The sequence below is a fragment of the Nestor notabilis genome, unplaced genomic scaffold (genome assembly GCF_000696875.1).
Source record: "Nestor notabilis isolate BGI_N333 unplaced genomic scaffold, ASM69687v1 scaffold6404, whole genome shotgun sequence".
Lineage (NCBI taxonomy): Eukaryota > Metazoa > Chordata > Aves > Psittaciformes > Psittacidae > Nestor > Nestor notabilis.
Genome location: NW_009925077.1, coordinates 1 through 12985, shown reverse-complemented (window position 1 = coordinate 12985; position 12985 = coordinate 1). Strand labels below are relative to the sequence as shown.

General features: G+C 42.2%; 1 protein-coding gene across 1 annotated transcript; it reads right to left on the bottom strand.

Moving 5' to 3' along the window:
- Positions 1-7838: 7838 nt before the first annotated feature.
- LOC104404452 (ribonucleoside-diphosphate reductase subunit M2) lies at positions 7839-12838 on the bottom strand. Its single transcript, XM_010012881.1, has 8 exons — positions 12704-12838; positions 11938-12058; positions 11311-11428; positions 10171-10265; positions 9247-9380; positions 8717-8821; positions 8468-8581; positions 7839-8090 (listed from the first exon to the last, which is right to left on the bottom strand). Exons 1-8 carry the CDS (start codon positions 12743-12745, stop codon positions 7938-7940), a joined length of 882 nt encoding a protein of 293 aa, XP_010011183.1. The 5' UTR covers positions 12746-12838; the 3' UTR covers positions 7839-7937.
- Between the last annotated feature and the right edge of the window lie 147 nt (positions 12839-12985).

Genomic DNA, 12985 nt, shown 5'->3' with positions numbered 1-12985 from the left:
AACAAGGGGTGGCCAGGAGGGATGAGGGGTCATCATGACAGAACATTGTGAGGGAGAAGGAGGGGAGAAAAGGAGAGGAGAAAAGGAGGTGAATCATGAGAGGAGATCGTGAGGGGAGAGGAGGGATGGACCACGAAGAGAGACCATGAGGTGAGAGCAAGGGTGGCCACAAGTGGGTATCATGAGGGAAGATCATGAGGGGATAGGAGGGGCAGCCACGAGGGAGGATCAGGAGGGGTAAAGAGGAGCAGACATGAGGGGTGATCATGAGGGGAGAGCAGGGGCAGCCATGGGAGGCAGAAGCCACAGCTATGCAGTGTGGGCCACTATGAGGGGCAGCCATAAGGGGAGATCCTGAGGGAAGATCATTTTGCCCCCAGTGACATGGTTTAGTGGTGGTTTGGCAGCCCTGGGGTAATGGTTGGACTTGAAGATCTTAAAGGTCTTTTCCAACCTAATTGATTCTATGATTCTGCTTGGATTGGTTTTTTTTAATCTGCTGAAGGCTGGAAGGAAAGACATTACCCTGATTCCCGAGGGAAGAAATTGAGATTAGGATCTTGATTAGAAGATTAACAGTGAAGACATAAGGATCTCTCCCTGCTGGGAAATCTTGCTCAGAGCAGGATTTGCACATGTAATCTCTTCCCCTGCACTCCATAAGCAAACCAATATGGATCATACACTCACTTGAAGAGGGAAAGCCCCAGCTTTCCGCCAGATGTGACAGTCACCTGGCACTTCATAAACAGCCGGTGCTCAGCAGGGTCACCTGAACTGCTGGAGCAGCTTACCAAGGAGCACCCCTGCTGACAGCCAGATGCAGCGCTTGCAATAGGCAACACACAAGCTGCCACAAATTACTCTAAAATAAACTTGTAGCTTAACTGCTGTGTCAGGGGCCTAACTCAAACAGAGTGTTTGAGCTAGTACAGAAACGGTATGTGTAGAGGCAAGAGGAGGGGATGGTCAGTCACGGGAGCACCCGTCTGCCTGGAGAACTCCTCCAGAAACAGATGTGCTACCCCAAAGGCACAGCAGCCCCTGCACACCTCAACATGACCACCAACACCAATTCTGCGGTGTTTTTGGAAAGCCCATTCCTAAAAGGCTCCTTCAAGCACAATTGCTCCATTGTGGTGAACAACTTTCCGTCAGCCACACAAAATTCATTCCCTCTGTGGAACCTGAAGAGCTACGCCTGAGTGTATAAGCTTATTTAAATGTGGAACCTGAAGAGCTACGCCTGAGTGTATAAGCTTATTTAAATGTGTCTCAATCTGGTTTTGTGTGTTATTTGAGGGCATAAGTGGTGAAATCACATCTGCTTCTCGAATATCTACACGGCAATGTTTAACATTTTATTTGAAGCATCTTTGCTTTAATTAATTTAAATGCAAGCCAGTCATCCTACTATTCCATAGATAATCCCAGGGATTTAGTAATGTGAAATGCAGTATCACAGCTAAATAATAGAAAGGTGGCAAGACTAAAAACTTATAAAATTAACCTACTTAGCATAGCAAATAGCTTTTCATTTTGACAAGCGATAACCATTTTATGGAAATTTATATTAAAAAGTAATCCTGCTTGGTTGCGCAGCGTTTGCCAGTCTTAGTTCACACCCAGCAGTAAACCCAGACCAGAGTAACTTTTCCAAAGTCTGTATGTCTGAACGTATTTGCAGTATTATCAAGAGCAACTGTAATAGTTATACCACTAGAATGAGGTACAATTTTCAGAAGCAGTAATTGAAACAGTGGAGCTATTGCTAAGCCTTCAATAAACCTGCAGTGCATTCTGCTTAAAGTTATTACAGAATCCAATATACAATTAATATTTCTATTCCTTTTAGGAGTGAATTACATTTTAGTCCTCCTTATTGCCGAGATTGCATTTAAGCAGCATCACAGAAATCTACAGCCAGAACAGACACCGAACACTTGGCCCAGCTAATATTTCTCTGTTAAATGCTCTTTTCAAATATACTCCCTGCCTCAAAACCCTGTGTCTTGTGTTCAACTAATAAATGCTCATTGCTCCACAGCTTCCCTGCCAAGTCACTGCTGTCCACTGAATGTTAACTTTCAAAGCACGGAAATGTAGTGGGTTTGGGGTTTCTTTTTGGGTGGGTGACTTTAGCATCACACTGAAAATAAATTCAAAGAGATAAATCATTTAAATACCAGGGAAAGGCAGAGGTGTACGGAAATCCAGCTGTCAGCAAATTCTCTGCTGCTTACAGAACTGAGATTAAACTAAAGCAGGTGGTAACTCTAGACAGCTATTTGCGTCCTGCATTGTAAAACCCATTTCAAGGTCTCCCACAGCAGAGATCCAGGGCTAGGAGGATGGAGAGCCATTCTGAAGCACCGACACAAACACTTACTGAAAGCTCCTGGATCGCAGCAAAACAAAATCAGTACATGAAAGAGCACAAAGGAAGTGATAAATTCGCCACAAGAAACACTGCTGAAGCCAAATGCTGCATCTTGAATTTTAAATCACATCAGAATTTTGCCAGTTGGGTATTTCAGATATAAATTCTGACAAAATATCATCATTTTAATGAGGCAGCATCTTCCAAAGGGAGGCAGGAAAGCTTTGGCCAACCGTGGTAACAAGGCAGGCACACTGCAGTCCCTGCAGTAGAACAGCATACAAGGCTGCAGAAGGGTATAGATGACACAGGCAAAAAGCAAGGCTTGATATTTGCTGTTGCCTGACTTAGATCTACGTGAGCTTGAAATTGCCTCTGAGCTTGATCATTGGAGTAACACCCTGTAGAGCATCTAGGAGCTGGATTCTGACTGCTAACTTAAAGGACAAGCAAGACAGGTAGTTCCCTACCTAGGAGAAGGATAAGAAAAACACCTGGCAATGTGACTAAGGCATCAGAGGCCAGGAGAATATGACATAAAATGCTCCGCGAGTGGTCAAAGATGCAGCTATTAAATAGGTGTTGGAAATGAATGGAAGGGTCACTCCACTGTCCTCCCCTGGTGCTCTAGCCCAAACAGCACCCTTGGAGACAGGGATCTGGAGGTACACTTTCTCCAGGACCATCACCAGGACATACTTGCACAACAAGAACTGGTTTGCCTAAATATTAGTCCATCTGCACATGTTGGGTTTGCCTAAATATTAGTCCATCCACAAGCACCTTCTTCTGGGGCCAAACACCTCAGTCTTTAAATGACTGTCTTAGTCCATAGAATGGTTTGGATTGGAAAGGACGTTAAAGATCATCTCATTTCAACCACCCCTGCTGTGGGGGCAGGGACACCTTCCACTAGACCAAGTTGCTCAAAGCCCCGTTCAACCTGGCCTTGAGCACTGACAGGGATGGGGCAGCCACAGCTTCTCTGGGCAACATGTTCCAGTGCCTCACCACCCTCACAGTGAAGCACTTCTTAGTATCTTACCTGAATCTCCCCTCTTTCAGTTACAGCACAATTCACTTGGATGCCGTGAACTGGCTTAGTTACTCAAAGATCCATTTACTAGATCCTCATTAAAATGAGACTAGCAAAACAAACTCTCCACACCACTAGGTCTGATCCAGTGGGGAGCAAAGACTGCCTAAACCTTCCCAGATTATATCAGCAGCACTTGACAATATGAGAGACTGTAAGAGGAGTAAGCAGCACCCTCACACACTTCCCCCAGCCCCAAAGAGAACTGAAATACACAGCTCAACTTCCCTGGGAGCTCAGTTCTCCCAATATGTGGACACCTAAGAACTGTAAACTCCCCTTTTCTTTAAGATAAATCCTATAGTACTTGGAAAATACAAATTTCTTACTGGTAACTCATAGAAGAAACAGAAGTGGGATGCTCTTCACACACCCCACCCCACCCCACATCTGCGACGCAGAAGACCCAGAGCATATCCAACACTGGGGTCTTCACCTTTAGGCCAAAGAAAAACTTCAACACAAGTGTTCAGCATCAGGCAATGTCCATAGCATCTCATCACCTAGGTCTGTGATACACACTGGAGGAATAAGAAGTTTCCCCCCCATTTCTCTGTGGGCTCAGGAAGTAGCAACATTATCATTACTTCAAAGATAACTGGGCATAACTTTAAAACTAAAACCACTGACACATAGATTTTTCTTCTTGTTAGCTTCATCTTTCAGCCGTTCTTCGTGTAAAGACTTTTACTGCAGAAACCAAACAACTGTCTGTGCTGTGTGCATCATAGCATCTCAGAAACGCTCCCAAGGGATGAATTCTTAAGAAAAAAGAAATAGCTGTCCCTCAGCAAACAGGACATGAGACTTAGCTCTCTGTAACTCTCAAATCCTTCCTGATGAAAGCATTTACCTCTCATAGTTCATTATGCACAGAGACACCAAAGCACCAAGAGGTAATCAACAGCTTAAAATGAGCCGTGGCCAACTGTGAAAAGGAGGCTTTCAATAAGCACAACTCTGTTCATTTACTGCTTTCTGCCAGGCAAAGCTTCTGATTATTGACTGGTGCCAAGGAAGCAGCTAACCTTCAGGGATCACACCAGATTTAATGTGCCTTCAGATTTTCAGGCTGGCTGTGCCCTGCTGCAGGGATGAGCAGCTGCAACTGTTCTCTGACCTCTTCAGGACACCAATTGCTGTAATCACTGTAGGAAATTTGAGAAATCTGGGGATTTTCTTTCTGTCATTACACTGTAACATTGCAATTGCTTCCCAAGGTCAAGGCTGACATTAGGTTGCTGCTCTCACTGCTCCACATTGCCTAAGGTTTTCGACATCTGACTTGCAACCTGAAGTAAAAATGTGTCAATTAGAGTTATGGAATCTTTCTTACCTGAACCTATGCAATTACAGTACAAAATAAATTTAACAAGAGAAACTATGCTTGAGGTGACTGTTCTTGCATTTTATCTGCTGCCATTAATTTTAATGGCAAATAACAACACGGGGATAGCTAGGAATCAGTTCTGCATAAATTAACAACAGACATCAGAGTATTGCACCACCAAATATATCCAGTTCTACTTATCCCTCAGTATTTTTTTTTTTTACATCTACCAGCCTAATCACTTTACATGTGCAGCAATTGCTGTGCCAGAACCCCTACTAGACAGCTGTTCTGATTCATACATGGATTATAAATCAGCACTTCCATACTGCTTCAAATCTCTCCTGGTTCTCCAAACTCCATTCCAAATCATATTCCAAAGGGTCAGTCAAATTTTTACTGAAACTTTTGAGTGTTTGTGAGGCTCACAAACACTCAAAGTGTCAAAGCAACTGGCATCTCAGTCAAATTTGTAAGTAAAGTACTCCATTTTCAGTAAACAAGTATTTTATCAAGACTTGGACATGATCCATGTAAACTAAGAAGCAAGACATTTAAATCTTCATAAGAACTAAGATAAGTGGATCCAGATGCGTACCTTTTCTCCAGACTGTACATTAAGAACTGATTTGCATTATAGCAAGTATATAAACCAAAACAAAGTGGGCATTTAGACATCAGTAGCACCAGGATAAGATTAATACCAGCCACAGCAAGCCTTACTTTTGTTGAATCACTTCTAATTCCTATCTAATCTGTCTCTAATGCATCCATGTCTACAATATCTATTACCCTATAAACAGGAATGCTTGGCTAAAAAGGATGTTCTTAATACCTGCCATTACAAATGATTACTTGGCCGTCACACATCCATTCCAAGCAGTCCTTGTATATCATGTTGAAAATACAGTTCCAGTTCCTGTCTCCCACAATTAAGGACAACAAACTAAAACTTTCAGCCCTAATCATTTCTGTGTATTGATCCTTGGCACATACCACGAATCAAGCAGGTAGAAATAACTGTAATACAGCTGGGCTCTCCTCATAGATTAGTTTTACCCTTTTGCTACATTAGTAAAGTACATAAATTATCTATTTTAATATAAATTGAATGCTGTTAAATCTTACCTTGGTCCAGGCTGATCTCAGTACATTAGTCTCATTTACGTTCTAAACAACATAGCCTTAAACCATGAGTTCTGATGCTTTGTATGAGACTTAATTTAATCAAGGCTTTGACTGTTAAAAGCCAAAAAAAGCAAAAAGCCCAATTTGCTACAGAGTGCTGATATTTAGCCAGAAACCTGCCTAACACTAAAAACAAGCATTAACTTTCAGTGCTTTAAAATGATGCATCTAGCTATCCAACTCATCATATCCCTATTCCACTTCCTAATAGATACCCTTCTCAGACCACTGCAGTCACTGACCCATTACCAACATCAGTGCTGCAGGGGCATCAGAGCACCATCTGTTAACAGTCTTGTATCTTCTACTCTGAATTCCAGACTTTGGAGCTTGGGATTTTTTAATTATTTATGGTTTTGTCCCAGAGATACTTTGAAACATGCACAGTCTGCTAGCTTCCCAGCCACACACCATCACCCTCAGTGCAAGCAAGAGCAAAGAAGCAAAGACCAGCAAGTCAATTTCATGCCAAGGTAGCATCTCTCAAAGAAGCACTATATATATATACACATAATATATACATACACACACACACACAGCTTCAAAAGGAAGCACTTTGGCAGAAAGAAACCAACTCCAGCATTCTTTCCTTTCAAGGAAAAGCTTTAAGTTCTGTAAAGTTTGTTTTCCATACCAACTACACTTGAGGAAGAAAGGCAGACTTCCAGGACAGTCCTTGTTAGATTGGGTCATGGAATAAACTCCTTCAGCATCAAGGCAGTAGCTAATTTCAGTCTATAGTCTCTCTCATTGTTATTCAATCCCACTGCAGATCATTTACAGGAGCTCTTGAGACCACAGGGTTCGCCTTCACAGACCACATGCCCTTATCGAAGTTGTATCAAGCATACTCATTCCTGAGTTGCTCCACATTTAGTGTGGAATAACAATGCTGTAGCGCATACTTTGTTTTCGCTACTGTTGTGTATTAAAACCAAAATTCAACTGCATGCCGCAGAACACTGCTCCAGCCTAAATCAGCTGGATTTACTCTGAAACATTGTCCATTTAGTGCAGTCAATCTTAGAGTAAGAGCTAAGCATCAGTTTCACCTGACATATACCAACCACATGACTAAGCAGCTATTTCCTGCAGAACTTGCATTTCCTCTGAAAGCCTGTGATCCAGAAGGAAATTAACACATAGCTTTGCCCATTGGAGCACTGAAGCCAGCTCTTTATTACCATTATATGAAACACTGTTCCCAGATATTAAGCAAAAAGTAATTAAGTCCAGAAGCCAGCTGCACATTTTCAGTACCCGGAATATCCAACTTATTAAACTCTTCACTTTCCATAGCAAGTTTGTCTGTTCTTCAATAGATTCCAAAAATCACTCATTTGATTCACAGCACCATTTTAAGTTACATACCCAGAAAGAAGCACAAGTCATGAAAATTGCAAGTCTAAATCTTTAGACTTGCATTTTACTATTGTTGAATATTACAAGAGAGTTCTTTATTAAAATAAACATTAAAGTGCCAGGTTTATGTACAGACTATTAAAGCAATAATAAAAAAAGGTAAACTTAAAACCTGCTAAGAAAGCAGTGAGGTCATGTAGCTGACTCCAGTTTTCAGCATGGTATTCAGCAAATTTAAGACCAGAATTTCCCAATGGCTCCTTGTTTATGGGGAGAACAGCAGAAGCTAGTGGTCACTGCCCATAACCTCCTGTCTTGCAGAAGGAGGGTACCCATATCTTTCATGAAATGGAGTAGCAGATGTTGTAAGAGATACATCTAAACATTCTATGAATTAACACCATTGGCGAAGTCTAATAAAAAGGGATTTTACTGCTGGACCTACGCTAGCCTCCTGAAAAGTACCAACATCACCACACTTTAAGAGTGGGATTTTAGCACAAGAATTAAGTCACACTGACTCAATACATCTAATGTTTCTGTGTAAACAGGAGCATACACAACTCATGGTTTCAGTTCATTTAAAATTCTGCATCCAAGGTGAAAGAGTTGTCTGTGGGCTTCGACATGACTCCCATCCTCTGATATTCACCTACTCTCTTCTCAAAGAAATTGGTCTTGCCCTCCAGAGAGATGTTTTCCATGAAGTCAAAAGGATTCTCTGCCTTGTATATCTGAAATGCAAAGGCAATTCTATAGTCACTACAGGTGCTCACATCTTGAATGTATGAGAGCATTAGCAATCAGCTGGAAGGAGGCTAATGACATCAACAGGCTTACTGTGTAGTAAACCAAAATCTCTGCCCCAAGCCTTCTACTGCATTTGTTCCCGTCTTTTAGCTGCAGTAGACAGAAGCACAGCAACTCTTACACAGCTATTCTTCCGTATTTTGCTTTTCCTTCTGTGAGTCTCCAAGCAGGATCTAACAGCAATACTTCCACATAGTTTTACAAGTTAGACCCATATTGCTGCAGTCATTTTAGGATTTGGTTTTCTGGAAGAAATGAAGCTTATGTTTTCCCCATGAAAGATTCAGTGTATTAGTCTTACCTTGTTAAATCCCAGTTCCAGCATAAGCCGGTCTGCTACAAACTCTATGTACTGTTTCATTAAAGTGCAGTTCATGCCAATCAGCTTTACAGGCAGAGCCTCCGTTAAGAATTCCTGCAGATAATAGAAGCACTTTATGTACAGAAACTGGTATTCACTCTGTACCATGTAGGTTAATTTTGTACCCAACAGCTCCCCAGCTTTCTGCCTAATTGCGATCAAGTCGCTAAACAAGGAGCAGACAATTACCTGTTCTATGAGAACAGCATCCATGATGATTTCCTTTACCCTCTCTTCTGATGGTTTGTGTATCAAGTGCTTGAACATGAGGCAGGCAAAGTCACAGTGCAAGCCCTGGAATGAAGTTTCAGGAAATTATTTCAGGAACACTGATTTAAAAGAGCCACTCAAATCAGTAGCACAGAATAAATGGCACCATCTTTGCACTTGCTATGTTAGTGTTATCTACAGGCAACTTTCTGCCTAACCAGAAGGAGGCATAAGTTCAGCCAGTACCAGTTGCACTTGCTCTGAATGGCAAGGAATACTGAGTGCAAGAGTTGGTGACAAGCCTTAAGCTACTTTAGAGGAAGTAAAATGCTAAGTTCATTCATTCTCTGCTGCAAGACCCACGATGACACACGTTTACACTGTTTAGTGAGCTTTATAGACTGTCTGTTTCTAAACATACTGACTTAAAATATAGGCTCCAACTGAATATCATTACTTTGAGATACTGCAGCACATTACCATCTTAACTGCTAGAATTTGATTCATACCTCATCTCTACTGATGAGTTCGTTAGAAAAAGTGAGTCCAGGCATTAATCCTCTTTTCTTCAGCCAAAAAATTGATGCAAAAGAGCCAGAAAAGAAGATTCCTTCCACTGCTGCAAAAGCTACTACACGTTCTCCTGTCAAGAAAAGATTGATATTACTATCACACAGAAAACTTAATAGGATTAATACCCAGAAGCTGCAAATAGGCCAGTGATCTGCATCCTCCAAGGAGAATGAAGTTTCTGCTCAAGTGTATAATGCCCTGTCCTTAAAAGCTATTTCATTAAAGGCTTCTGGTCATTAAGCAAAACTGCAACACAAGAGCAAGTAAAAACTAACTGGCAGGGTTAAGCAGCTGAAGCCAAGGCTCCTTTCCCCAGGTTAACCAGCAATACCATCTTTTTTTCAAAGATGGCACAATGAAACACAGCAGTCATTTTAGCAGCTGATGTAAGTCAGTGTCTGCTCAGCTTTGATTAAGTAAGGAAGTTTGGCCATTAAGAATGCTTTAATACTAGTGAAATAATGATCTGTACCATCTCATATCACCTTTGAAGCAAGATGTCAAGAATCAGCAAGGCAGAGGGGCTACAGCCTCCAACTGTACCTATCCACTGGAGCTAGATGGCCAGTACAGTTCTGGACACATAACAGCGATTTATAACGATCATATAGCCAGGCATATGAAGATTGCCACATGAGCTACCATTATTCAAAATGCCAGCAATTTCACAAAGAGTCAGGACAGTAGCCCAATTGCAAGATGGAAAGTATTTTCTTCAACTCCAGAATTGTACCACTATCTTATACTGGATAGCATGTACTCTTCCATGAGAGCAGTGATCCCTGTGAAGTCCAGACAAATAGTGGGTTTTGCCTTTTTCCGGGAGCAAATTTCACTGTGCTCTCAACAGGTGTACTCACCGTATGTTGCTTTCTTGTCCCCAATCCAGCGCAAGGCCCAGTCAGCCTTCTTTTTAACACATGGTAATGTTTCAATGGCATTAAAAAGAAACTCCCTGAGAAGGACAAAAGTCATTAGGACATCAGCACAACCAGTACAATAAACACCCACCTTCATAAATGGCCTTGTTCACTTACAAGTGTTCTGCACCTTCACTCTGATAATTAAGTTATATTTCCAATCTCATTTTGCACCAATCTAGCTCTATTTGTATCAACAAACTATCTTTTCATCACCTACTCATGACATCAACACCAGTCCACATGAATTCCCAGGACAATATCAGATGTTGCATTTAAACAAGGCTTTCTACAGATCAACTAGCCTCCACTCTCCAGTAGCAAGCACCAGAGCTCTCATGTGAGCAGCTCTTTAAAGATTCACTGGAATTAAGCACCTCAGAGTAGAAATGACATGGCCAGCTTCCTACAGAGTAGCAGCAATGTAAGACAGCAAATAACATTTCAATAACATGACATTTCACTGAACAGGGCATTGGTCTGACAAGACAACACCAGAATAATTCGGTCGGGACTGCTCAAAACCCTGCATTTAGTTTTAAGATACCATTCTTGAATTGGTTTATAGTTACATTGATCATACGCTTTTGGTTTTATTTTTAATCAAGACCAAAAGCCACTTGTCAACAAAATAGTCAAGTGAATAAGTGCAGCACACAATATAAGAGTGTTGCTGGTAACTAAATGCAGTGAGTTTAAGAGATGACATTTTAATAAAAGTGGCATTCTCAGAGAATTTTCCCAGCACAGCTTTCTACTAAGTGCATAGCTCCTCCATCTAAGTGCTTACTGTAATTTAATATACTCCCTTTATTCAGCTGCTCCATCTTTTACCTAGTTTCATTCCTATCTCAAGATTAAATTGCTTCAGTTTCACTCAGTCTACGCAAGTTCGTGCTCACTTCAGAGGAGGAAAATAAGAATATAAAAATAAAGAGGAAAATATCACTGCTTTTAAGCAGCAGTCATATATAAATCTGGTTTAAATCCTAAAATTAGCCTTAAAGTCAGAGTGACTGATATATGTCATTTAAATCTTAGCACATAAAAAGTTCTGAACCTTTCTTAAGCAATACAAACCTCTCTTTAGAATCTTTAATGTAGGTGTCAATAAGAAGACTGTACATTTCTGAATGTATATTTTCCATGGCAATCTGGAAGCCATAGAAACAGCGAGCTTCTGTGACAACCGCTCCACCTAGAGGAAATAAACGAGTGTTTGCAAAAGCATTTACAAAGAAGTTGCAGGTTAGACATCGATGCCACCTATAACAGCTTTTTCTCAGCCCACAGAATCCTCTCCAGATTCATTCCTGATGCGCGAGTTATTGAGAGCAATATGAAGAGAAGTAGCCACTCAACAGCTCCAAGTCATGAGTTATTCTTCACTACTTAGAGCTGAGTGAAATGGATGAACTTCTTAGCTTTACTTATCGCCCATTAGTGAGAAGAGCACTGAGAGGGCAGAAGCAGAATGAGGGCTCTGAACCAGACAAGTGTTAAAGCAACACTCAGCACCCCATGGGCAGTGGGCAAACTCGTGGACTACAAAAGCAACCCCAATTTGCTAATTAGCATAAGACAACATTACATGTTGTAATGCTACATGACCTAGCAAACAAGCTAGATGAGTCAGCGAGCACGTCAAACATAGTTATCTGGTTATCTTCACAAAGTGATGTTTCTCTCAGGCCTGTTTCTACACACTTACCAAGTTTTCATTGACAATGCCATCGCTGGCAGCAAAGAAGGCAAGAACATGAGAGATGAAGTACTTCTCCTCAGGCTTTAGGGACTCCCAGTGCTGGATGTCTTTGGAAAGGTCCACCTAGAACATCACCAGAAGCAGACATTAAATACATAGAGATGGGGCTCCATGAGGCTGCACCTCAAATACTGTGTTCAGCTCTGTGCCCCTCACTACAAGAAAGAAAGATACTGATGTGCTGGAACGAGGTCAAAACAAAGCAAAAAAGCTGAATGGTATGGAGTACAAAACTTATGAGGAGCTGATGAGGAAACTGGGCTTGTTTCATCTGGAGAACAAAAGGCTCAGGAAGTACCTTATTGCTCTCTACAACTACCTGAAAGGAGGTTGTAGTGAGGTGTTTCTTCTACCAAGTAAGAATTGATAGGCTAGAGGTAACAACCTCAAGCTGCACCAAGGGAAGTTTAGATTGAATGTTAGGAAAAAATTCTTCACCGAAAGGCTAGTCAGGTATTGGAACAGGCTTCCCGGGAATTCAGTGGTTAAGTCATCATCCCTGGAGGTATTTGAAGGACATGCAGATGAGGCTCTTAGCGACATGGTTTAGCAGTGGACTTGGCAGTCCTGGACTAATCTTAAAGGTCTTTTCCAACCTAAACTATTCTGTGATTCGGGATGAGGCCCACGCCAGAGCCCTGGGGCTGCAGGCAGGAGCACCCGGTCGGGAAGGCCGTGCCCGCTCGGGCACTGCTGGGGGTACCTCACCTCCTCCGCCGTCCAGAAGGAGGCCTCGGCCTTCTTGTACATCTGCCAGATGTCGTGGTACTGGATGGGGAAGATGACGAAGCGGCGGGGGTTTTCCCGCAGCAGCGGTTCCTCTTGGTCCTCCGCGCCCCGCGGAACCTGGAGCAGCGGAGAGACAGCGGCTGAGGGGGCGCCGGGATTTGGCGGGAAACTGAGGGGCGGCAGCTGGCGGGAACGGAGAGAGGGACGAGATGGGAGACCCCCGTGGGAGAGAGGGACGCGGGGCAACACCCGGCGGGGACT